A 25,257-nucleotide genomic window follows, 5' to 3' on the forward strand; every position below is an offset into this window, starting at 1 on the left:
AAGGGAAGGTGATTCTTAAATAAAAATGCTTTTTAATATACTCAGGTTCAAAGAGGCACTGTCCCATTTGTGATTCTCAGGTTAACTTTGTTATCTCTTGATTAAGAGAAAAAATGATAAGTCAGACTAGTATTAATTCTTTCATAAATGGATCTATAATATCTGTAGATTGAAATCATAAAATGATTTCTAGATAATGTTTTCAATGTTTGAACTTACATTATGTTTCTACCTTTGTTTTGGTTTATAATACTTTACGATACTCTTAAAAGAAAGTGATTTTTATTTTGCTGCTTCCTATGAAGCAATAGTTTTGATCCAAAAGACTAGAGATATGGACCAAAGGGACAGTGACTCCAATTTGATCTCAAATGTAAGTCAGAATGCTAGGTCTGCTACTGATCATCTGTTTCATTGAGCAAATCACTTAAATATCCCTGAGCTTCACTTTCTGTAATTTAACTACAGGAGCTCATTTGATAAACATTAGTTGAGTATCTGTTATATGTCATGAACTGTGTGCCTTACAGCTAAACAGAAGATGACATAATGAGTGGCAATGTTGGCAATGTTTGATGTATTCTGTATGTGGGAGCAAAGAGGAGAAACGGATAATAATACTAGAAGGGGAGTCAGTTGATAGGAGGGTGCAACTGTGGGAAATTTTATACTGGGGTTGTATCTTGAAGAAGTGCTGCCCAGTCTTAGTGTTCTTTTTTTCTGAAATAGAAATAATTTACCTTGGACTGTAATAAGGACCAAAATAGAAAATCTGTGTAGTGCTTTGTAAGCTGCAAAGCATTTTACAGATATGAGTACAAATAATTGATTTTTATTTGAGGTACTCTGTAAGGAATGGAAGATAAGAAAATAGTTTTGCAGAGTGGTGTTTCTCAAAGTCTTTGGATATATTCTCATGTATCCTGAATGTGAGTGTATTGTTGTTGTATGTGTATGTATGTGTGTTTAGATATTTCTCTTTTTTCCTTTTTAAAAATTTTTTTTATTATTTTTTTACTTATATATGACAGCAGAATGCATTACAATTCATATTATACATATAGAACACAATTTTTTATTTCTCTTGTATACAAAGTATATTCACACCAATTCATGTCTTCATTCATGTACTTTGGATAATGATGACCATCATATTCCACCATCATTTCTAACCCCATACCCCCTCCATCCCCTCTCACCCCTCTACCCTAACTAGAGTTCATCTATTCCTCCCATGCTCCCCCTCCTTACCCCACTACGAGTCAGCCTCCTTATATTAGAGAAAACATTTGGCATTTCGTTTTTTGGGATTGGCTAACTTTACTTAGCATTATGTTTAGATAGTCTTTATAATGCAATTATGAATGGACTCCACATTATCTGAATCACTGCATTGTAACTGAGACTGCCACTCAATTTTGATGCATTTTCATGTGTTTATGGTCTCTTTGGTGCTAGTTTGAAATGTTTGAATTGTTTTGGGATAATGAGGAAGAATAGAACCAGCCTTAATATGAAAATGATCAAGGCTAAATGATATCACAGGCAGCTTTAATTCAAGAGAAGCTTCATTGTACTAGTTGGATCCATCACTGTCATTGCTTATATTTCAGTTTACATTTGTGCATGTTTTAGTATTATTTTGGAGAACAGTAGAGGTCAGTAGTAGCAGTCCCAGGAAAGTGTGTCAGATCTCCCAATCTAGAGAGTTTCTTTGTTGTTCACTCTGACCCCATATACCTTTCTTTCTCAGACTCTTTCATTATTATAATTTCAGTTGATTTATGTAAGTACTGTCTTTCTCCAAAACTATATTGTAAATTGATGACTATAGGATCATCTCTCCTTCTGCTTTCATTATGGTCTCACCTAGTCCAATTCATTCTGTCTTTCCCATTTCCACCCCCTCCCCCTTCTCTTCATTCCCTTTATCTAGTCCAATGAACTTCTGATCTTCTCCTTCCTTGCTGTGGATTACTATCCACATATCAGAGAGCACATTCTGCCTTTAATTTTTGGTACTGGTTGATTTCACTTAGCATGATAGTTGTCATCCACTTACTGGCAAACTTCTTAATTTCATTCTTCTGTAGAAAAAGCAGTCGTAAAATTTATTTGGAAAAATAAGGGACCCAGAATAGCCAAAGCAGTCCTCAGCAAGAAAAGTAAAGCAAGAGGCATCACAATATCTTTATGGTATTGTCAACTTGGTGGTTCCATTCCAAGTTTTCTAAGGCATCTCTATACTGCTTTCCTGAATGGTTACACCAGTTTGCAGTCCCACCATCAATGTATAAGTGAACCTTCTTCCCCACATCCTCGCTAACATTTATTGTTGCTTATATTCTTGATAATTGCCCTTCTGAATAGTGTGGTTTGGATTTGCTTGTCTCTAATTGCTAGTGATATTGAACATTTTTCCATATATATGTTGACCATTCATATTTCTTCTTCTGTGAAGTGTCTGTTCAGTTCCTTAGCCTGTTTATTGATTAGGTTTTTGTTTTGTTTTTGGTGTTAAATTTTTTGAGCATAATAGGAATTATATTAGATTGCATAAATTTTTTGAGCTTTTTGTGTTTCCTGGAGATTAGTGCTTTATCTGAGGTGCATGTGGTAAAGATTTTCTCCCATTCTGTAAACTGTTTGTTAACATTCTTGATTGTTTCCTTTGCTGTGAAGAAGCTTTTTAACTTGATACCATCTCATTTATTGATTTCTTGATTTTACTCTTTGCCCTTTACTCTTTCATTCTACTACTTTTCTTTTCCCTACATGTGTAAATGAGCCATCCTGAGGCAAGAGGAGTTCTTATGGAGGAAGTCCGTTCCTAAGCCAATATGGATAGAGTTAGATGTACTTTTTCTACTAGTAGGCTCAGAATCTCTGGTCTAATGCCTAAGGCCCTTGATCCACTTTGAGTTGAACGTTGTGCAGGGTGATAGATAGGGGTTTATTAATTTTTTTAATTTTTAAAATTTGTTTTAATTAGTTATACATGACAGTAGAATGCACTTATATACTTTGATGTATCATACATAGATAGGATATAATTTCTCATTTTTCTGAGTATACATATTGTAGAATCACATTGGTTATACAGTCACATACATACATACAGTAATAATGTCTGTTTCATTCTACTACTTTTCTTTTCCCCACATTCCCTCCCTTCCCCTCCTTTCAATTCCCTCTACCTAATCTAAGGTAATGTTGTTTTTTTTTTTTTGCATTAAAATTCTTAATACACATAAATACCATGCTTTTTGTATTTCTGTTTGTATATAAAGTATGTTGACATCCAATTCAAGTCTTCATACATGTACTTTGTATAATGATGACCATCACATCCTTGTTACTCTCCTACCCCTTCCCTTTTCCTCCCACCCTGGGTTTAATTTCATTTTCCTACATATGGATTTCCAGTTTTCCCAGCACCATTTGTTGAAGAGGCTGTCTTTTCTTCAATGTATGGGTATGACTTCTTTGTCTACTATGAGATAACTGTATTTTTGTTGGTATGATTCTGTATCTTCTAATTTGTTCTATTGGTCTTCATGTCTGTTTTTGTGCTGATAACATTGCTGTTTTGTTACTATAGATCTGTAATATAGTTTAAGGTCTGGTATTGTGATGCCTCTGCTTTACTTTTCTTGCTGAGGATTGCTTTGATTATTCTGGGTCTCTTATTTTTCCAAATGAATTTTATGACTGCTTTTTCTACTTCTATGAAGAACATCATTGGAATTTTAATAGGAATTGCATTAAATCTGTGTAGTGCTTTTGTAGTATGGCCATTTCAACAGTATTAATTCTGCCTATCCAAAAACATGGGAGATTTTTCCATCTTCTAAGGTCTTTTTCAATTTCTTTCTTTAGTGTACTGTAGTTTTTAAAGTAGAGGTCTTTCATCTCTTTTGTTAGATTGATTCCCAGATATTTTATTTTTTTTTTATCAGGCTATATTGAATGGGACAGTTTTCCTGATTTCTCTTTCAGCTGACTCATCAATGGTGTATTGGAATGCAATTGATTTATGGATGTTAATTTTGTATCCTCTTACTTTGATGAATTCATTTATGAGTTCTGGAATCTTTCTGGTGGAGATTTTTGGGTCTTCTAAATATAAAACCATGTCATTGGCAAATAAGGATAGTTTCAATATCCCTGATGAACTTAGATGCCGAAATTCTTAATAAAATACTAGTAAATCACATACAAAATGGTATTAAAAAGATAGTACACCATGATCAAGTGGGGTTCATTCCAGGGATTCAAGCCTGGTTCAACATATGGAAATTGATAAATATAATTAATCACGTCAATAGTCTTAAGGACAAAGATCAGATGATTATATCAAAATATGCATAAAAACATTTGACAAAATTCAGCATCCATTTGTGATTAAAACACTAGAAAAACTAGGGATAGTAGGAACATACCTCAACATTATATAAATTGTATTTGCTAAATCCAAGGCTAACATCATTCTAAATGGAGAGAAATTGAAAGCATTCTTCTAAAAATTGAAACAAAATAGCGATGCCCTCTTTTTACCTATGGGTGGGTTTTATTGTGGCTGAACTATTTACTCCTATTCAATATAGTCCTGGAAATCCTAGCCACAGCAATTAGACTAAAAGAAAGAAATCTAAAGTATAGCATGTTTAGTCCACATTTGTACAAGAAGACTTTTAGAATATAGGAAGGAAATATTAGAATTTGTTTCTTCTTTTACCTAAAAAATATAGTTAAGATACAAGCATATACATCACATGTGTAAATGAGCCATCCTGAGGCAAGAGGAGTTGTTATTAGCCCTTTACATGTTTGTTGCATTTTTTGTTTTCAGGAAGATGGATTAATGGAATGCATGATCTAATTTTAATTAAACTAATTTCATAGTATGGATAAGTGGCTTCAAAAAATTCCTACAAATAGCCTATAGGTTGAAAGATAGCACTAACATGGCAAGTAGAATCAATGAAGATGACAGGTTGGGTTCCTTTCATTTTTTGACAGTCACATAACAAATTAAATACACTGTCTATACTGTAGCTACCTCTAAAAGTTCTGAATATTGACATAATTTTTGATGTATGGATTTATGTCTACTATTTTCCATGATGAACCTGTTACCTAATAATATATTATGCCATGAAATTCACTAATGAATTAATAGTTTATTTAAATATTTGATCTTTATCCTTTTCTTTCATAATCCCTATTTTTAAATGTACTATACTATATAGTATTAGTATCATTAAACAGTAGAGAGCCTATGTAAATTATAAGTATTTTTCTTCATTAAGAGGGGGAAATGATCAAAAATGTTTTTGAAACTATTGAACTAAAATATTGTTTACCATATTGTTATTTTATAGAAAAAGGTATAAATTACCAATAATAAAATTCACCTAATTAAATACACAGTTTGATGTGTTTTGACAAATAATAGTTACCTGTATAAACATTACAAAATCAAAATCCATATATTTTTGAAGTGTATCACTCCAATAATTCCTTCTTGATTTTGGCAATATTTTGAATATTATCCATGTGGGTGGGTTTTATTGTGGCTGAACTATATTTTTGTGTTTTTCTGATAAATAATGATATTGAGCCTTATGTGTTTATTGGTGAGCTAAATATTTACTACTTTGATCACTAATAGTTTCTTCTATTTCCACTATTGAATAGTTAATTTGTGTTTATTAAATATATTTCCACAATACACTTAAATAGGTATAAATAATCTTTTAAAATTTTAAATTTAATCCAGAGTAAGAATATAGATAATTTAATAATGATAAATTAATAATAAACATATTTTGTTAGGAAATAAATATTACAATAAAACAATAAAATTTATTTACTTTAGAAATCTTATCAGCTTGTATTGAGAAACTTAGGAATTTATGGGCAGATGATTTGCTGATTTCAATCAATTTAATAAACTCAGTGGCTGCAATTTGCCATAGAGCTGGGCAAGACAGGACAGTCTTGCATGCTAAGGTCTTATTCAATGGGATTCAGAATCAGGATGAGGTGGCAGAAATGGGCATGACTTGTCTTGACCTAGGTTTAACTGTGAGAATGCTATGAGGTGTGCTGTGGAAGCTCATTCCTTGGATCATAGAGATTAATGGTTACAATATCATGGATAATATTTATGAAATAAATAATTTTCTGTTCTAATTTTGTTTATGGACTTTGTATTAGGATAGTGATAAATTGTGTAATTCTTGTTAATACTAATTCAAAGACTATGCAATGGAAGAGATCTTCAATATCAATCATCTAGTCCAGTGTTTTGATTTTTTTTAAACCTGTAGTTTTAAAAAATTGTGGTAAAATTTACCATATTAACTATTATTAAGTAGATAAGATAGTAAATTTTATTGTTAAGTGCTCATTGTTGTAAAATTAATTCCAAGAACTCTTTCATCTTGGAAAACTGAAATTCTTTACCCAGCTTTCTTGTTGTTTTATAAAGTTTTTTAATTAAATAAAATTGGGGAAACCATTAAAATGATTATGAAATACAAGTATAAGAGATATTACATAGAAATGACATATATGTTACCTTAGTTGAGTACTAAAGAAGCAAACTCTTAACAAGAATTTGAGTACCAGTAGTTTAGTTGAGAGGTAATCCCTAGAAATACCAGTAGGATATTGGAAAAATGAGACAGTGCGGGGCTTTATTCAATATGAATTTTATTATTATACAAGTTACAACTGTGGATAACTGATGATGAATCACAATGGAGAAATCTGAGAGCCATTGTCACAGCACATCTCAAAGTTATTCTGCTTGAGTTGTGAGGAAGCTCAGGGTACTTATATACTGATTGTTGCCAGTCGTTGGCAGAGGGATATCCATGGGATTGGTACTTTCTTGGCATTGCTGATTGTTGTTCAGGTAGGCAAGAGGGTCCTTAAGTTCTGATAAATTTCCCCTGTAGTGAGAAGCTGCACTTTGTTCATTGGAGTGGTGAAGGGTATATGTGTAGACATGGCATACAGCACATAATATTCACTACATATGTATTAAGAAGTAATTTCTACTGTGGCTAAATATTTTCAGAGATAAGAATTTTATAGCTATTTTGGTATTTGTCTCTAAAGTCTTTAAATTGGAAAGGGAATTTTTCTAGGTACCTAAACAGTCATTTCAGGGCACTACTTGACTTTATCTTTTTAGACTGTTTCTCAATGGACAGAGATTACTGAAGGTCTCTGTGCTCATCCTATTAGTTCAACTACTGAATAAAAAATATTACTAAATTTTACCCCAGCTTTCTGTTCTTTAATAACCCACATTATTTTAGGCTTCCTTTGTTAAGCCATTTTCCAATCATTTAGTAATTTGGACTTTCTCCGCCTTCTGTTCATCTTACTTAAGTTGATGAGTTTATTTTCGATAGCTGCCTTTTCAAGATGATGCATTTATTAAATAGATGTCTTATGTAATTTAAATTTCTGGGTACATGTAAAACTTCATAGTTGATTAATAATTTATTACTTCATTGAATGGAAATTTAAATGATTTTAATTATACAAATCACTGAAATTATCTCCAAAGTTATAGCATACCTGTATCCATTATTTGATTGTTAATTATAATATATTTTAGAACTGTGTAAGTGGAAACACTGATTTAATCCTAAGCACTTTGCTCTAATATAAATAAAGTATTAAAATTAAACGTAGGAATTAACTGTGCTGCTAAAACAATGAGTTGGTTACATTATTTGGCAAGTATCTAAAGTCATTTTCTTTATCTTATTAACTCCATTGGCAAAAAAAAATTGCTAGCACTATAAATAGAAATCTCTTCGTTTTGAAAAATAAAAGCTACTACAAATATAAACAGACAACTGTTATGTTTATAGAACTCACCCTTGATAGCATTTATTAAGTCCCATTTCAGTGATACATATACAATATCAAGTAAATTAAATGCTGTGTCTAATCAGTTTTTCCTTTAAGCAGAATAAAATGATTCAGTAATTTGCTTCCTTAAAAAAGGATTTATTTTATGTTAAAATGATATTTAAAGGCTCTTCCTTTTTAATTATTTTCTTGTCATTACCCAGTGGATACTTATCCTACTATGGTGGCCACATGTCATGATTTGAACATTAGTTGTTTTTTTTTTTAAATTTTTTTGTAGTTGTAGATGGACAGAATGCCTTTATTTTTTGTTTTGTTTATTTTTATGTGGTTCTGAAGATTGAACCCAGTGCCTCTCGAATGCTAGGCAAGTGGTCTGCCACTGAGCTACAGCCCCGGTCCTGAACATTAGTTTTTAAATGTTTTATATGTAGTAAAGAAAAGAAAAAAATATTTTATATACATATTTATTTGCCTTTAATTGACAGTGAGCTTTATTTACAGTGAAACATGGATTTAATTGATAGAGTTCAATATGTTTTGAGAAGTGTCTGTATCTGTATTACCCTCATTCCTATCAAGATGTTAACAGTTTTATTACATTAGAAAGTTTACTCTGTCTCTTCTTAGTCAGCTTCTACCCTCTCCATCTCCCAGTCTCAGGAGCAAGCACTGTTCTAATTCACAGATTACATATTAATAGGATTTCTCTTTTAAAAAATCACATACCTTATAAAAGAATTTGAAATAAAAGAGTTGTCTGTGGAGCTATTAAATAACACCATGAAGTCAGGAAAAATAAAACTACTATCTGAATGTTTGTATTTGTGGGAAAAATTCATATGTTGAAATCCTTACCTCCATGAGGTAGGATATTTGGGATATGATTAGTCCATGAGGTGTGGAACCCTCATGAGTAGGATTAGTGCCCTTATCAAGGAAGCCCAAGGGAGACCCCTTTCCCTTTCTACAATGTAAGGACAAAATAAGAAGTTGTGGTTTATGAACCAGAAAGCTGGCCCTCATCATATTTCACATCTGCCTTAATGTTGGGCTTCCCAGCCCCCAGAACTATGAAAAATAAATTTTTATTGTTTATAAGCTACACAATTTATGATATTTTGTTACAGCAGCCCAAATGGATCAAGACGGGAATCGCATGAGAACTGAAATTTTCTTGCTCCTGCCACTAAAATTTAATTCTCTTTATATCCTTTTTCCTTGATGTGCCATCTGCCTATGTGATTTTTTTTTCTTTATAGCACAAAGCTATTTGTTGTAATCAGTTTGAATCTGCCTTCTTTCCTTTGCCAAATCTTTACTAAGGATTTACTCTGCACCAGGAATTGTGATAAGTAGTAAAAGAGTGAGATACATCCCTGCCTTCAGGGATCCAGCTTATCTTTCTCTTATCCATATCAGAACTGGCATTGTTTTGGGGGGAACCTAGTTATTATAAGCTATAAATGGATGACATAATAAGGAAGTTAACTCCCTTTCCAATTCACATTATAAAGCACTGTGTTCAGGAATGGGCAAAACATTAACTCAGAAGAATCTTTCTCTTTTGTGAGGTTCCAGACATTTGGCCAGATAGGTGGGAATTAGTGGCCAGGTGTTTTTGATAATTGTCATTTAACTGAAACTGGCCCCAACAATGTGAGGGATACCTTGGGGGGAGATATTTATATATATATATATTTTTTTTTTTTTAACTAGTTTTTTTACTGAGTCAAAAACCATGGAGAAATTAAAGAATATCAATTTTAAAAAAATGAAATCTCTTACTAACATGCCAACTATCAAAGCTTCAGGAAAGACAATGATTTCTAAATCTATCATGAGTTTTTAAAATTTTATCAAAATTAGAATTTTGAGAAGAATGGTATTGGTCAGTAATTCCAAAAATCAGTTTTAAGAGAATTAACTTCTGAAATTTATTTTAGTCAGTGGAATGAGTGAATGTGTCTTTTTCATCAACTCTCATGTCAGTGTTTGAATAAATAGGTGTTAGATTTCTATTGCTATGACAAAATATCTGAAAATAATCAGCATTAAAGGAGGAAAGATTTTTTTGACTCATGGTATCAGAGGTTTCAGATTGTGGTTTATTTGGCTCTGTTGCTTTTGTGCCTGTGGCAAGGCATTACTTCATGTTGGAAGCACTTGGTGGAGGATACCTTTCTACCTCATGGTGGCTGGGAAGGAAAGAGAGAGGAACGATGCAGGGTCCCAATATTCCCTTCAAGGGAATGCCCTAGTGACCTAACTTCCTTCTACTAGGCCCCACTTCCTAGAGGCTTCACCACCTCCCAGTATGCCACAGGCTGGGTGACCAAGCCTTCAATAGATGGGCCTTTGGGGGGACATTTAAGATCCAAACCATAATAGAAGGTAATCATTCTGTATTATATATTTTTTAATCTTTAAATTATTTCAATTCTTTTTTCATATTTTTACTTTCCTCTGTCTCCTCCTATCTCCCACCATCGATTTTGTAATTTAGTTCTCCCAATTCTTTTGGAACTGAAATCATTATCTTTCATATTTACTACTTTTTTCTTTCTTTAGCTTACTTATTCCTTTAGAAAAACATAAGTGCTAAAAGTAACAATTTTACTAAAAAGGTTTCAAACAGTTTAGAAGCATATAGACAAAAAAAGGTGAAACATTTCCAGTCCTGTAAACCTTATACAATTATAAATTTTCTTTAAAATATCTTTTAAAATTTATATCTTTTTCAATTTATATCTTTTTTTAAATTTTATATAATTCAGCTATATGTCAGTACAGATTTCTTCAAACTGATTTCAGAATGTGAATAATTAAGTATTTTCTTAGAATACGAAAAAATCTCAAAAATTTAATGTACTATATAGTAAATTAACTTTTTTCACTTAGAGGTAGAAAGTCAACAGTAAGCAATTTATACTAGTGAGATTGCTTGAAGTATACTTAAAACATTATAGTCACTACAAGTATATGGATAAAATACTGAAATAAGTCTATCTCATATATATGGTGAAATTAGTTTTGGATTTGGGGGTTTGATAATAGTTATTGTTCTAAATTTTTATTAGGTCTTTTACTCAGTGATATTCAGATTCCTTCTTGTTCTTTGATATATTTTGTTGATATGTTTTTTGTTTTAAATCTTTACCTTTACTGTTCAAACTTTATGAGGAAAAACTATTTTTTCACTTTACTGAAGCCTTAAAATACAGTAGGAAATTCAGTATTCAGGTTGCTGTGTCTGTTAGTCTTGATGAGGGAATTTCAGTAACAATGAAATTGAAGAAGGGGAAAGTGGTTGGGAGTGTATTTTATTTTCCCTGGGAATCTGGAAAACACATGAGGTATACAGTTTGGTAACAGTTGGTTTGGAGCCTCTCTGGATTAGTTTTCCCTTCCTTTCTAACAAATTGCAGCAAATCTTAGCTGAAAACAACACAGATATTATCTCATAGTTTCTGTAGTTCATAAGTCTGGATGGTCTTGACTGGGTTCTCTGTTCCATATCTCACAAGAGTCAAATTAATGTGTCTATTCCTCTAGGCCCTAGAAGTCCTGAGAAGGATTTACTCTAAACTCATTCAGTTTGTTGGCAGAATTTATTTCCTTCCTTTCAATTAGAGGATTGTGATTTGTTTTCTTGCTGTATGCTCTGATCTATTCTCTGGTTCTGGAGGCTACTCTCATATCTTTTCTTGTGGTCCCTCCATGCTCAAAGCAACAGTAATGCTGCTCCATCTTCAAAGCAATAATGAAGACTTCTCATGCTTTGGCTCTCCTATTTCCCTTTCTGCCATTAGCCAGAGAAACCCTCCATTTTTAAGGGCTTATAGGGCTAGATCAGGACTCATTTTTAAAAAGATTTTCTGTGACATAAAACATAATCATAGGAAGAATTTCTCATCATATTTAAATCATATTCCTATTCATATAGGAATTAGGGTTTTTAATCTTTGGGGGGAGCATTTTTAAAAGTATCCCTACCATACCACTTTGAAATCTACCAACAATCTTCATATTAGCTCACTCATGATCACTGACCTGGGGGTGAATCATACAACTCACATAAGAAGGGCAATTAAGAAATCCTAAAGACTAACATGAGAATTAATTTTGCTGCAAAGGTTGTATGGAGAGACTACTGTATTTCTTGATGGAAGACTGAGTATTATAAGGAATGAGAATTTCCCTCTAAAATGAATGAGTAATTTCAATATAATCAAACTGAAAATCTTAGATGAGTTTCCTTTAATATTGAAATGGTGATTTCAAAGTTTCTGGAAAAGAATATACATAAAAATAGCCAATAAAATTTGCTAAAATAGAATGGTGATGGAGGAAAACTTATTCTGCCTAATCTCACAACATGCTAAAAATGCATAGTAATAAAAACTTAGTGGTATTAGATCAGGAATAAATAAGCAGATTCCTCTGTAAAAGATAATTTGTTTCATGATAAATGTATCATTTCAAATAAAAAGTGGATAGTATAATAAATGGTCTTAGGGAAAATGTCTTTTTTAGAAGGAACTGAAGTTCCACTTTTGTCTTAAGATCCCCAATAGACTATAGAGCTAATTAGTGTTAAAACTATAAACCTCAAGCCAGGTGAGGTGGCTGATGCCTGTAATCCCAGTGACCCAGGAGGTTGAAGCAGGAGGATCGAGAGTTCAAAGCCAGCCTCAGCAATGGTGAGGTGCTAAGCAACTCAGTGAGACCATGTCTTTAAATACAATAAAAAATAGGGCTGGGGATGTGGTTCAGTGGTCGTGTGCCCTCTGAGTTCAATCCCCAGTACCAAACAAACAAACAGACAAACAAAACTATAAACCTCTAGTAGAAACAAAAACAAGAGAATCTTATTTCCTAATCTTAGGAAGAGGAGATCAACTTATGTAGAACATAATACACCACAGGCTTATAGGAAAAAGTTTGATATATTTTTCCAAATAAAGGTTAATAATCTAGTTGTGGAAGCCAGTTGTGGTAATGCATGGCTATCCCAGCTACTGGGAGGCTGAGGCCCGAGGTTGGCAAATTTGAGGGCAGCCAGGCAACCATAGTCTCAAAACAAATAAATAAATGCATTAAAAATCAAAATAAAATAGTTAATAAACATCATTAATAATCCTAATGATAAAAAGACATGAAGCTTATGAGAATAAAAAATCAATTATGTTTAATAAGAGTCTACAGGTCAGTAAAGACTAACCAATGCAATAGATTAATCATTAAACCATATGAATATTAGTTCTTCATATTGTTTGTTCATCAATAAAACATGAAAAACAATCACCAGTAAACACATTGAAAGAAGCATTACCTTAAGAGTATTTAATAAAAACAGCTGTATTATTTCTTTATGGCAATTTTTATAATAGAGAAAAAAGGAACCTAAATGTTCATTAATATTGAAGTGGCTAAATATGTTTTATACTCTAGAGTACTCTGAAGTTAGATAAAAGTAGTTGTGGATATATGTACCTGCAGTTACACATGGTTATAACCTGAAAACAGCTCTAAGATATATTGTTAAGGGAAGAAAAGCAAGTAATAGAAAGAAACACATTATATCTTACGTGGTTCATATGTAGCTCTCCTAGAAAAAAGTAACAGAATCAAAGACACAAAATTCTTACCTGTGTTTTTTTCCTTTTATACTTAGGTTGGACCCTGTAGCATATACTGTAGAGTACATTGTGAGAAAAAGTGTATTATTTTTGAACTGAGGCATTTATGATCTCAGTATGCCTCTGTGAATTCTCAGCTCCTACAAGGCTACGTCAAGAGTATAGTGGAAATGTCAAGATTAATTTTCTTTACAATTCAAATACTTTCCCAATGAAATATAATGGCACCTTTGTTGAAAAGTTGCCACATGTTTATGGGACTGTTTGAGACTAGCTCTATTCTGTTTCATTGATCATTTTAACTAACCCATGCCAATACTTCCCTATCTTAATTGTTAAAGTTTTATTGTGAGTATACAAACTGGGTGGCACAAAGTCCTCTGAAAGTATTCTTCTATTTCATGATAAGTCTTATTTACTTTAGGCCTTTGAACTTCTATGTAAATCTTAAAAATCCACTTATAGGGCTGGGATTGTGGCTCAATGATAGAGTGCTCACCTAGGACATTAGAGGCCCTGGGTTCGATCCAGCACCACATAAAAATAAATAAATAAAATAAAGATATTGTGTCCAACAACAACTGAAAAATAAATATTTAAAACAAATCTACTTATAATTTATGTCTACAAAGACGTCATCAGGTGTTTTCATGGTGATCTATCAGTATTTCTTAGCTTAGTTTCTACGAAAGAGGAATTGAACATTTTTCAGAATCTTACAGAAAATAATTAGAATAACTATTTTGTCATTTCCCTCAAGGTTGGTATATAGCTAGTACTATTCTGTATTCACAGAAGAAATGTTAAGTCATCTGTAATGAATGCTATAGAGGATTAGGACTTAATTCTAATTGAGAAGCCTGGTGGAGAAGACCTACTATAGATTTAATTTGAGAGACTTATACATTTTAACCATATCAAGTCTACTGAACCACAAATTGCTCTCATTTTAAATCTTTTCTAATTTCTCTTGATAATATTTTGTTTTAAAGTATAAATTTTGCACGTATTTTATTTACTACCCAATATTTCCTATTTTGTGATGTTATTCTTAATTATTTCCAGTTCTAAATGTTCTTTATTCATATAAAGAAATGGAATTGATTTTTCATAGTGACCTCGATTCTGTGACTTTGCTAAACCATTAGTACTTGTGTGTGTGTGTGTATGTATGTATGCGTATAATTTTTGACACATTTTCTATATAGATCATGTTGTCCTTACAAAAAAGAAAAAATGAAGAAATTTTAATTCTTCCCTAAATAAAATAAAATAAAAAGATGATACAACCATGAGTTGATAGAGCCTCTTACCAGGGTCTCCAAGTGACCATCTGGATCAGGGCCTGTTTCTCTTCCTTCTTGTGTAATTTAGGCATCACACACATGGGTTTGTCTGTTTTGGCAGTTACTGTTAACCTTCTGGGTAGTACAGAAACATACATACACATGATGTTGAATTTATTGGTGTGGGATTGGAGGAATGCATATGATCCTATGGTTCATTATTATCTCTGTAAACTGGAGTAGCAGGAAGCAAGTGGGCATAAATAAAGACATAATCACATTTTTCACTGAATCTTTTAGGAATTATATTTATGTATGTCTTGTTATAAAAATATTGGAATTAATAACATAAGATGCTGCTTTTTAAAAAGTGGGTGAAATACCAATGGTTCACTTTAAAATTGCCTTTATTATGGCAGTATTATAGCTTCTACTTACTTTTCCCCCAGGGATTTAGATGAATTTCTTGTTGATACAATGAAATAAGTATAGTATTTAATGTTTAATCTTTTCCAAACTGCCTTGAAGTATTGCTTTATCTAAGAAGTGTACTGTAAGGTAATTTTGATACTTGAGTTTTCTATAAAATTACTTAAATGAATAATTTAAAATGAAAAAATTTTACCTAAAATGAAAAACCAAAATCTCTGATCATGGATATAGCATAAACATAAAAATAATATTTATATGATTTGGCTAGCTGCTTTTACTTAATAAGACCTGACACTAAGACTTACTTGCCCTTAAATAGGAGATTATTAAATGTTAGAAGTGAGACTTTTTATTGACATATAAGAATGATTTCACAAAGAATTAAAAATGGATTAAGTTCTTAGTATATGACTCATTGTTATTTAATGCCTTGCCTTTGCACTAATCTCATATTTTGGGAAACACTGATAATTGTGATAAGAAATCTAGGATTGGAGTTAAAAGATTTGAAATCTCTTGTCATGTGTTACTTACCATACCATATCTTTGGGTTATCTCTGTTTGTACTTATATCATCATTTATATAATGGGGATAAAAATGCCTACCAGCTTAACTTCACTTTAGGATTTTTGGAAAGATCAAGTGAAATAACATTNGATTTATTAAATAATCTGTGATGTATTAAATTTTAATTTTTACCAAAACTGAAAAAAAATACGTTTTTCAGTTTTTGATTTATGTTTTTATAACCCCCTGCTTCATGGGCAAATCAGTTTCCCCTGTGCTTTTTCTTTTCTTATATCTTCTCTTCTAGCATACCCACATTGTACTTTCTTGACTTCTTGATTTGTTGTTCCTCCATCCCTTCAGTTCCTACAGTTTTACTGATTCAGAAATAGCGAGTTCTATTCAATCTCTTTTCTCACAAGGCAGCTTTTCTAATTAACTCTCCTGCTGCTATGGATGTCTTTTCTTGCTGCTTTCCTTTTATTATTACCTGTTATGTGACTCCTTATTTTTTCCTGCTTCATATTTGGTCAGTAACATAGCAGCCTCCAATATAACTCCTAATATCCCATGTTTTAAATCTGCTAAGAGTTTTCTCATATCTTTTGTAGATCTAGTAAAGTGATCTTAATGCAGCATTTGATTTCTGAGAACTTAGGTTTGAGATGTTTGGTGCCAACTAAATGTGTGAGGAATGCTCTTATGTAAGGAAGGATAATGAAGAGCTTGACATAATAATTTTTTACAATGATACTAGAATGGGTCTTAGCTGACTAATGAGCTTAACAATTATAAATTATTTCATTTACTAGTAAAAAGGATTTCTGTTTTGAAGTATGATTCATTATTTTTCTTGAAGCACATCCAAAATAACATATTGTATAAATTTGTCCTTAAAATGTACTAATTGATTCTGTGAGCTAGCACATTTTCCTGTGGTATGTAATTTGTTTTGGTATTCACTTCCTTTATAAATAATATAAATTATGAAAAATATACACAAAATAAGGAAATACATTTGTAATACTACATTTGAATAATAACATGAGATGCTCTCATTTATTTAAATACTACAAGAGTGGTAAGTGTCTTATCTAGTTTTTATGAATATAAAGAATATAAATTATGAATATAATTGCATCATTATATGTATTTATATTGGAGGGATAATTTTTTCCTTCAGTTGACAAAATAGATAACTTTCTGGTAGAGAATATTATTACAATTAGACCTCATTACTGCCAACATTCTGATGTACCAGGTAACCTTTTGAAAACTAGCCCAAGGTCATTTTTAACTTGATATGTTCAGTGCACTTTCATTCATTGAATAGTTAATAACAGAGATTGTTCATTATTTCTGCTGATTACACCTTTATCTATCTTTTTCCAGTTCACATTTTGTATACTTCACTATTTATTAAAATTAAAAATACTAAAAAAATTTGTTTATTTGCTTTTCATTTTAGAAAAGGAAATGAAATTAAGAGATAATTAATTTTATATAGAATTTATTTCATCATGTCCTTCTTCTGTAATGGCCTGGATAGTGCAAGCAGCAAATGTCAGTTTATGATTTCACAAAGAGGATGGGAAATAAAGTTATTGAAACTGGTAATGAAATGACTTCTGGATGTTAGTTTCCCTTCTCTTTTAGAGATGCTTACCCTGAGTAGTTCTTTGCACTAAGGTAATTGTAATTACAATAGGAAATAAGGTTGTAATACATAACAATTTAGCAAATATTTGAACAGAAATTAATGTTAACATAAAAGGAATATCAAATAATATTTGAGCAATTTTAATCACACTTATTTTAGAAAGAGAAAATAGCATGCAATTTTATAATTTTACCTGCAGTTTTTAATGTTACATTAAACTTGATCACATCAGGTTACTTTGGAATAATAAGAATTTCTTGTTGATTTCATTATTTTTTTAAAAAATATATATTTGTTCACATTTATAGGATATTACAAATTTTACAGATATTCACTGGGCATTTCCTTTGTTAAGTACAGGGCATTATTTAATTATTAAGTAATCATTATATACTTATAACTTTTTCACAGTATGCTAACATATAAAAAATGTAGTTGTTGTATGTGTGGAGTAGTGATGGGTTGGGATTCTGCCATTTTCTTTTTCCATCCTGTGACTGGATCCGTAAGTCCAGATGGACTGACCCTGGGGACACAGCTTTTTCCTGGACCTCAATGATTTTAATTTGGGATAGAAGGGAGAATTTCTAGGACTTTCCATTCTACCTTTACTGAGAAAGGTAGAACTCCACTGCCAAACAAACAAATCAACAAAATTAGATGATAAGCCCTAAACAGAAAAATAAGATTTTTCAAGGATCTTCTAATTGGTGAAACTAGATGTGTGTGTGTGTGTGTGTGTGTGTATGTATGTGTGTGTGTGTCTGTGTGTGTGTATATATATATATATCTCGATACATATATCTATACTATTAGAAGAATTTGAATATATACATTTTTTCTTCCTCCTATCTTTTTCTGTTCATTTTTGCCCTCTTCTTTTTTTATTTCTTATTTCTTCCACTGTCATTATGTTCGTAAAAGAAATACCTGCACAAACTACAAGTAGTTATGTCTAATTCCATTTCTCACTGTAACTGTGTTGTTTCAAGGAACTTTTATCCACTTTCTTAATGGTAGATAGAAAAATTGTGCATACTTGGGAGATAGTAAAAAGTGCATTATCTTCAAAATATGCTGTAATTTATTATTTTTATTATTTAATTTGGTTTCCATTTACTTTGTCATTTCCTTAACTTGTAGATAATGTGAAGAATTATGCCCTGTTTTAACATCCTACTGTAAAGTCTCCACAGAATCAAGTTACATCTTTATATATTGCTGTCCTTGATGAATTAGCCTGCATTGATCCATTTTTTTCCAAAAATTTTTGATATTTTCTAAGTTTCATTTCTATTTTAATTACAGAATCTCATGATCTAAAGGATCCTTGATGAACATTTATTGTATATATGTATGACTGAAGCCAAGTGGGATACAAAGATGAAATTTGCACAGACGTAAAGATAAAATTGTTTTTGAAGTATTTGACAATAATACTAATTATTAAAGATTTTTTTATAATTATCATATAGGCCTATACTATGTATGCTTTTTACTTAATTGCTTTGAATCCTCACAGAAAGCCTTTAGGATAGATTTGATATTTTTATTTTATACAAAGTAAGTTATGATTTAAAGAAATAAATTCATTGTCCCAATATGCACACATCTAGTATCTCACAAGGACTTAAAACTAGTTATCCTACTTCCAAATTAACAGGTCTTTCTACCATGATCTACTGGCCTCCACAAAGGAAACCATGTGAGAATATAAATTAGTACTAAGCCATGTGCTACCACTTGTTTTAATGAGTCCTAAGAGCAAAAACAAAGGAATATTCTCTCACGGGATAAAAGAAGTTATAGAAGAAATTTGTAGAGAAATGATAATTTCTTTAATATGATGCTGGGAATTGAATCCAGTGCCACATGCATGTCAAATAAGCACTCTACTGTTGAGCACATCCCTCACTCCAAGAAGATAAAATTTTGATCAGGCCTGGAAGGAAATAGTGGATTGGTTGGTGAGAGAATTTATATGGAGAAAACAACATGGGCATAACAGGAAAAGATAAAATTAATATGCAAAAGGTTAATGGGTGATTATATAGAATTGGGAGACTGTTGGAAAATAACTATCAAGTTTTAGTCATTATTAATGAGAAGATTTTTGTATCCTAGTCTGATTACTTTTTTTTATTTTTATCTAAAGTGCAATAAGGAAACACTAATTTAAACAGAAGAGTTGCATTTATGCAGAAAGAGTAGGTATTCTTAAATTCTAAAGATTTGTATTCTTCTATTAAATAGGATATTTGTACGTTTTCTCATAGATGCCCTGATAGATTGAGGGAGTTTCCTTCTATGCTTAACTTACTGAGAGTGCATTTGTGTGTGTTTTGTTTTTTGTTGATAATCATGAATAAATGTTGAATTTTGTCAAGTGCTTTCCCATCATTTATTGAAAAGTTTTTTTTTATTTTTATTGCAAATATTGTGAATTATATTCATGGTGTTTCTAATATTCTTGGGCTAAACCCCACTTTTAACTGTATTATTGTATTAGATATATTTTGTTAAAGATTTTTGACTTTATGAAGGCAATTAATCTGCAGTCTTCTTTTCTTATGTTATCTTTCTAGTTTGGGTCTCAGGATTAGGCTTGCCTCATAAAAATAGTTGGGAGATGTTCCCTTATTCTCTATTTTTGAAAAAATGTGTTAGATTGGCATTTTTTTTCTCTATCTGAAATGTTTGCAGAAATTTATCAGTGAAACCATTTGAGCCTAGAGTTTCATCTCTGGAAATAACTTTATTTTTTATATATGTGTGATTTAGGGTTGGAATTTTTTTTTTGCAAATGTTAATAATTTTTTTCTTTTAAGTACTCTATCCATTTTGTGTAAATGATTTAATTAATTGACATTATGTTGTCTACTTTATGTCTCTTAAGATGAATAATGATGCTTCCCCCTTTCATCCATAGAATTTGTAATATGTGTCATCTTTTTCTCTTTGATGAGTGTACCTGGTGTTTATCATTTCATTTACATTTTCTGTTTTTTTTTTTTTTTAGATTTCTCTTTCACTGAGTTTTTTTTTAATTATTTCTTTCTTCCTACTTATTTTAGATTTAATTTGTTATTCACTTTCTAGATTCTTAAAACTAGCTATACTCTGAAAATTTTCATATATTTTGAGAATCATTCAATTTAAAAGCTTTTCTAATTTCCCTTTTCCTTTTATGGATCATAGATTATATTAAATATTAATTTAAAAAAATACATCTTATATTTTTCTGAAATCTTATTTTCTTTGATTTCAGTTTTTTTTGGGGGGTTCTGAGAGCATGTGCTATATATATTGTCTTAATCCTTTTAAATTAATTGGGATTTATTTTCAGCATTTGAGCTTTCATGATGTATGTTCATGTGTACTAGGAAGAATGTTTATTCTGTTTCATGGAGCATCATGTGAAAGTCGTTCAAGTTGAGTTGGTTAATAATTTCTACATCTTTTCTTTGTCTTTTGATACCTATCAATTATAAGAATAGAATGCTGAAGTTTTCTTATGATTGGTGTTTGAAAGATTCATATCTTTATATCCTTTTATTATTAACCTATTTCTGTGAGTTTTAAATATGTTTTGATAGGTAGCATTATAGTGGGAGCTCACATTTTGCCCATTCCAACAATCAGGATTTAAGTTTTGTACATTAAATATAATTATTCATAGAATTTTGTATTGGATCTTAGCATCTTGTTGTTTTCTATTTAACCTATCCATTCTCCTTTCATTTCCTTTATTTCTTCCTTCATATAATTTCTCAAATATTGGCTCTATTTTTTTTGTCTTCATTCAAGGATTAAGAATGTACATTTAATTTATCACAGTCTGTGTTTAACTAATATTATACCACTTAATATATCAGAATATTGCAAAGTGTATTTTTCCAATTTCTTTTCCTGTTTTTTTTTTGTGTGCTGTTTTTGTCATACATACATTTCATGTCTACATGTGTCCTAAACCTCATTATATAATATTATTTTTGATTTACTTAGTCAGTTACCTTTTATACAAAAAATTTAAGTCCCTTTATAATTGTCTACAAATTAAGCATGTCTGATGGCCTCCATTTTTGTGTGTAGGCCCAGTTTCCATCTGATATTATTTTTCTTCATCCTAAAGAACTTTATTGTTATCTTTTTTAGATATTTGTTGGAAAAGCATTTCTAGGTCTAGAGAAAAAAATGATTTCCCTTCATTTTTAAAGTTATTTCATTCGTTATAGAACTCTAGATTGACTTTTTTTCTCTCACTACTTTAAAGAAAAAATATGTATATATATTTAGTTGTTTTAAGCTTATGTTGTTTTTGACTGAAAAGTGTTCAGTCATTCTAATATTTCTTGTCCTGTCAATTAGGGATCATTTTTTTCTGTCTGCTTTAATTTTTTTCTCTTTATTACTGATTTTCAGCAATTTATTTATAAGGCTAATTTTTTTGTCTATACATTAGTGTACATTAAACTTCTTAGATCTTTGCAATTATAGTTTTAATTGAATTTGGAAGAAATTCTATCATTTTTTCCTCAAATATGTTTTCTATTACTTCTCTGTCTGGGACTCCTCCTATATGACAAGTTAGACTATTTGAAATTATTCATTGATTCCCTGTTGTTTCTTTTTTGTCTTTGTTCTTCATGACAGATAATGTTTATTGTTGGGCTTTCCAGACAACTGGTCTTTTCTTCATTATAAAATCTGCTCACTTCCAGTGAATTATTCATTTCGGATGTTATGTTTTCCAGCTGAATAAATAGTACTTGTTTTTTTTTTTATTTCATAGCTTCTTTCTTTATTTTCTCATCATTTTTATGTTTGTATCTATTTATCATTAGCTATTCTTGAGTCTGCCTACTACTTTTTGTCATTTCTAGGTTTGTTGCTGATATGTATCATAATCTTGATTTCTTTTTCTTCTAGTGATATATCACATTTTTCTTGCTTCTTTATATGTCTGTTTTTTTTCATTAGTTTTTAGGCATTGTGATTCTTAAATGTCTAACTACTTTTTGTACAGTGTTCATTCAATTCCTTGTAATTTAGCTTGATCTTTTCAAGGCTTGTTTCTTGGCTTTGTTAGGATAGGCCTAAGGTAGTTTTTACTCCAGGGCTAGTTTAGCCCTATTACTAAGACTTGATTCTTCTGGCATGTGTATAGAATGCCCTATGACTAAAGTATTTTCAATGTGGCTGGTCAGACCTTGAACTCTCTGCATCTACATATGTGTAGCTTAGTATTTAACAATAGACTCAGGGGGATCTCTATGTATATTTATGTATCTATTTCTCACCTAAGCCTTTCTCTGACAACTGCCACAAATTGGAACTGCCTTAGACCTCCCCAGTTATAGGCTCTCTGTCTCCTCACCTCAGTGTGAAAAATGCTTCTAGGTGAGAAGCCAGGATCATTGCAGGATGTACTTTGTTTTCATTTTCATGGGGATTACAATCTTATGACACCTTTTGTTGAATGACTGAAAACATCATTTTTACACAGTTTGTCTTATGTGCATAAGGGCATTTCCAGTAGTATTTACTCACCGTGGCCAGAAGTGGAAGTCCTGTGTATTGTTTTATTTTATTTTTTTTTAATATTTATTTTTTTTGTAGTTGTACACAGTAACTTTTATTTATTTTTAGGTGGTGCTGAGGATCGAACCCAGGGCCTTGCACATGCGAGGTGAACACTCTGCCGCTGAGCCATAACTCCAGCCCCTCTATACTTTTTTTTTTTTTTTAAACTTAGGTACACAATTAATAAATTCCTTTTTAAAACATAATCTAAAAACAATATAAACATGGAGAATAAGATAGTCATTACCTCACTTCTTGTCATTAAGAGTAACCACTTTGAGAAGTTTGGTGTGTATCCTAATCTCCTTTGTGTAACTTCATGTATACATACATGTGTGTAGATAAAAACACATGTAAACACACTTGACTTACTCTTCTGTGTGTAAATATATTTACTTTTATATATAACCACAAATCCAATCATTAAAAGTATTGTTCTGCAACATACCTTTTTACTTGGGAATATATCTTAAAGATTTTGCTATTAAAATACAATCTTTTAAAAAATATCAACCATGTATTCTCCAGAATGGTTTTATGGTAATTTCTTAAATGATTCTACTTTTCCTGGTCATTAAGATTTTTCTTTTGACATTTTATTCTTATAAACTGTATTTTAAAAAATAATATTGTACAGCACCTCTTCAGATGGTAAATTTTCCTGTAGAAGAAATTCACTAATATATCAAATATCATGCCATTTCATAAATTTTCTTTCAAAATTGACCATATTTATAATTATTCTGTACTGTACATAAGCCTGTTTTCATAAGAAATTGTCCATTGTTGATATAGTCCCTTTGGTAATTTTTATGATTATAGAGTAAAAGGTAACTTTCCTTTTTAAATTATAGTTTTATTAGTTCTTTATAATTATACATAATAGTGGAGTTTATTGTGACATACTCATACATGCACATATTTCTTTTAATTTGAAGATCTGTGCCTCTCTAAAATCCACATTTATTGTTCATCTGTAATTTAAATTTTGTGACCTGTTTAATAATATACTCCATTTTCTACTGTTTTAGTTCTTTTCTTATTGATTTATAAGAGTATTTATATACAGGATATGATATTAAATATAGTGTATTTATTCAGGTGTACTTCAAGATTTTAAACTCTGTTTATGTTGCTATTTACCCCACAAATGTTTTTCTTTTTTTGTTATTTCAAATATGGCTGGCCCTCAACATTTTTTGGAAGATTTCTCTTAAGATGATAAATATTTTCACAGTTTTTAAAAATGCTATCCATTTTTATATTTGTTCTTTCAAATAGAATATTTACATGTACGTGTATATACACACTTTTAAAATATTTTTAGTTCGTAAAACACAGATTTGTCTAGAGCAGTTTCAGTATTAAAGCAAAATTGAGAGAATACAGAGATTTTCCATATACCCCTTACTCCCACACGCGCAAAGCCTCTCCCACATCAATATCTCCCACCAGTGTGGTACATTTGTTAAAATTGGTGAACCTACTTTGCCATATCATTATCACCCACAATCCATAATTTACATTAGAGTTCAATCTTGGTATTGCATATTCTATGGTTTTGAACAAATGAATAATGAAATATGTCTACCATAATAGAAACATCCACGGTAGTTTCATTGCCCTAAAAATCCTGTGTGTTCTCCTATTAATTCCTGCCTTCTCTTAACTCCTGGAAACCACTGATCTTTTGTGTCTCTGATTTTTTTTTTGTCTTTTTCAGAATATTATGTAGTTGAAATCATATAGTTTGTAGCCTTTGCAGATTGGCCCCTGTTATTTATTAATACGCACCCATGTCATTTCATGACTTGGAAGCTCATTTCTTTTTAGTGTTGAATGATATTCCGTTTTCTGAATGCTCTACAGTTTATTTATCCATTCAACTACTGAAGATAAACTTAGTAGCTAGCCTGTTTTGGTGATTATAAATAAAGCTGCTATAACATGTGCCCTTTGTGTGTGTGTGTGTGTGTGGGGACATAAGTTTTCAACTCCTTTGGTAAATATAAGGGAGCATGATTACAGGATTATACTAGTAAGTTTGGTTTTGTTAGAAACTTTAGAAACTCAAAAATAGATCATATATTATGTCACAGGGCAACTCTTAGACAATATAAAGGAGTAGAGATAATACCATGCATCTTATCTGATCATAATGGAATGAAACTGAAAATCAACGATAAAAGAAGGAAGGAAAAAGCATACATCACTTGGAGAATGAACAATAGGTTACTGAATGATCAA

General features: G+C 31.1%; 1 protein-coding gene across 1 annotated transcript in view; it reads left to right on the forward strand.

Annotated features, from left to right (window-relative positions):
- Window positions 1-25,257, forward strand: part of Rfx3 (regulatory factor X3) — a 211,380-nt gene that overhangs the window by 58,512 nt on the left and 127,611 nt on the right. The window contains exon 4 of the mRNA XM_048806776.1: window positions 22,911-23,116. Coding sequence (XP_048662733.1) covers window positions 22,911-23,116 — 206 coding nt within the window. The remainder of the gene's footprint in view (window positions 1-22,910; window positions 23,117-25,257) is intronic.

This window comes from Marmota marmota, unplaced genomic scaffold (genome assembly GCF_001458135.2).
Source record: "Marmota marmota marmota unplaced genomic scaffold, marMar, whole genome shotgun sequence".
In the NCBI taxonomy this organism is placed as follows: Eukaryota; Metazoa; Chordata; class Mammalia; order Rodentia; family Sciuridae; genus Marmota; species Marmota marmota.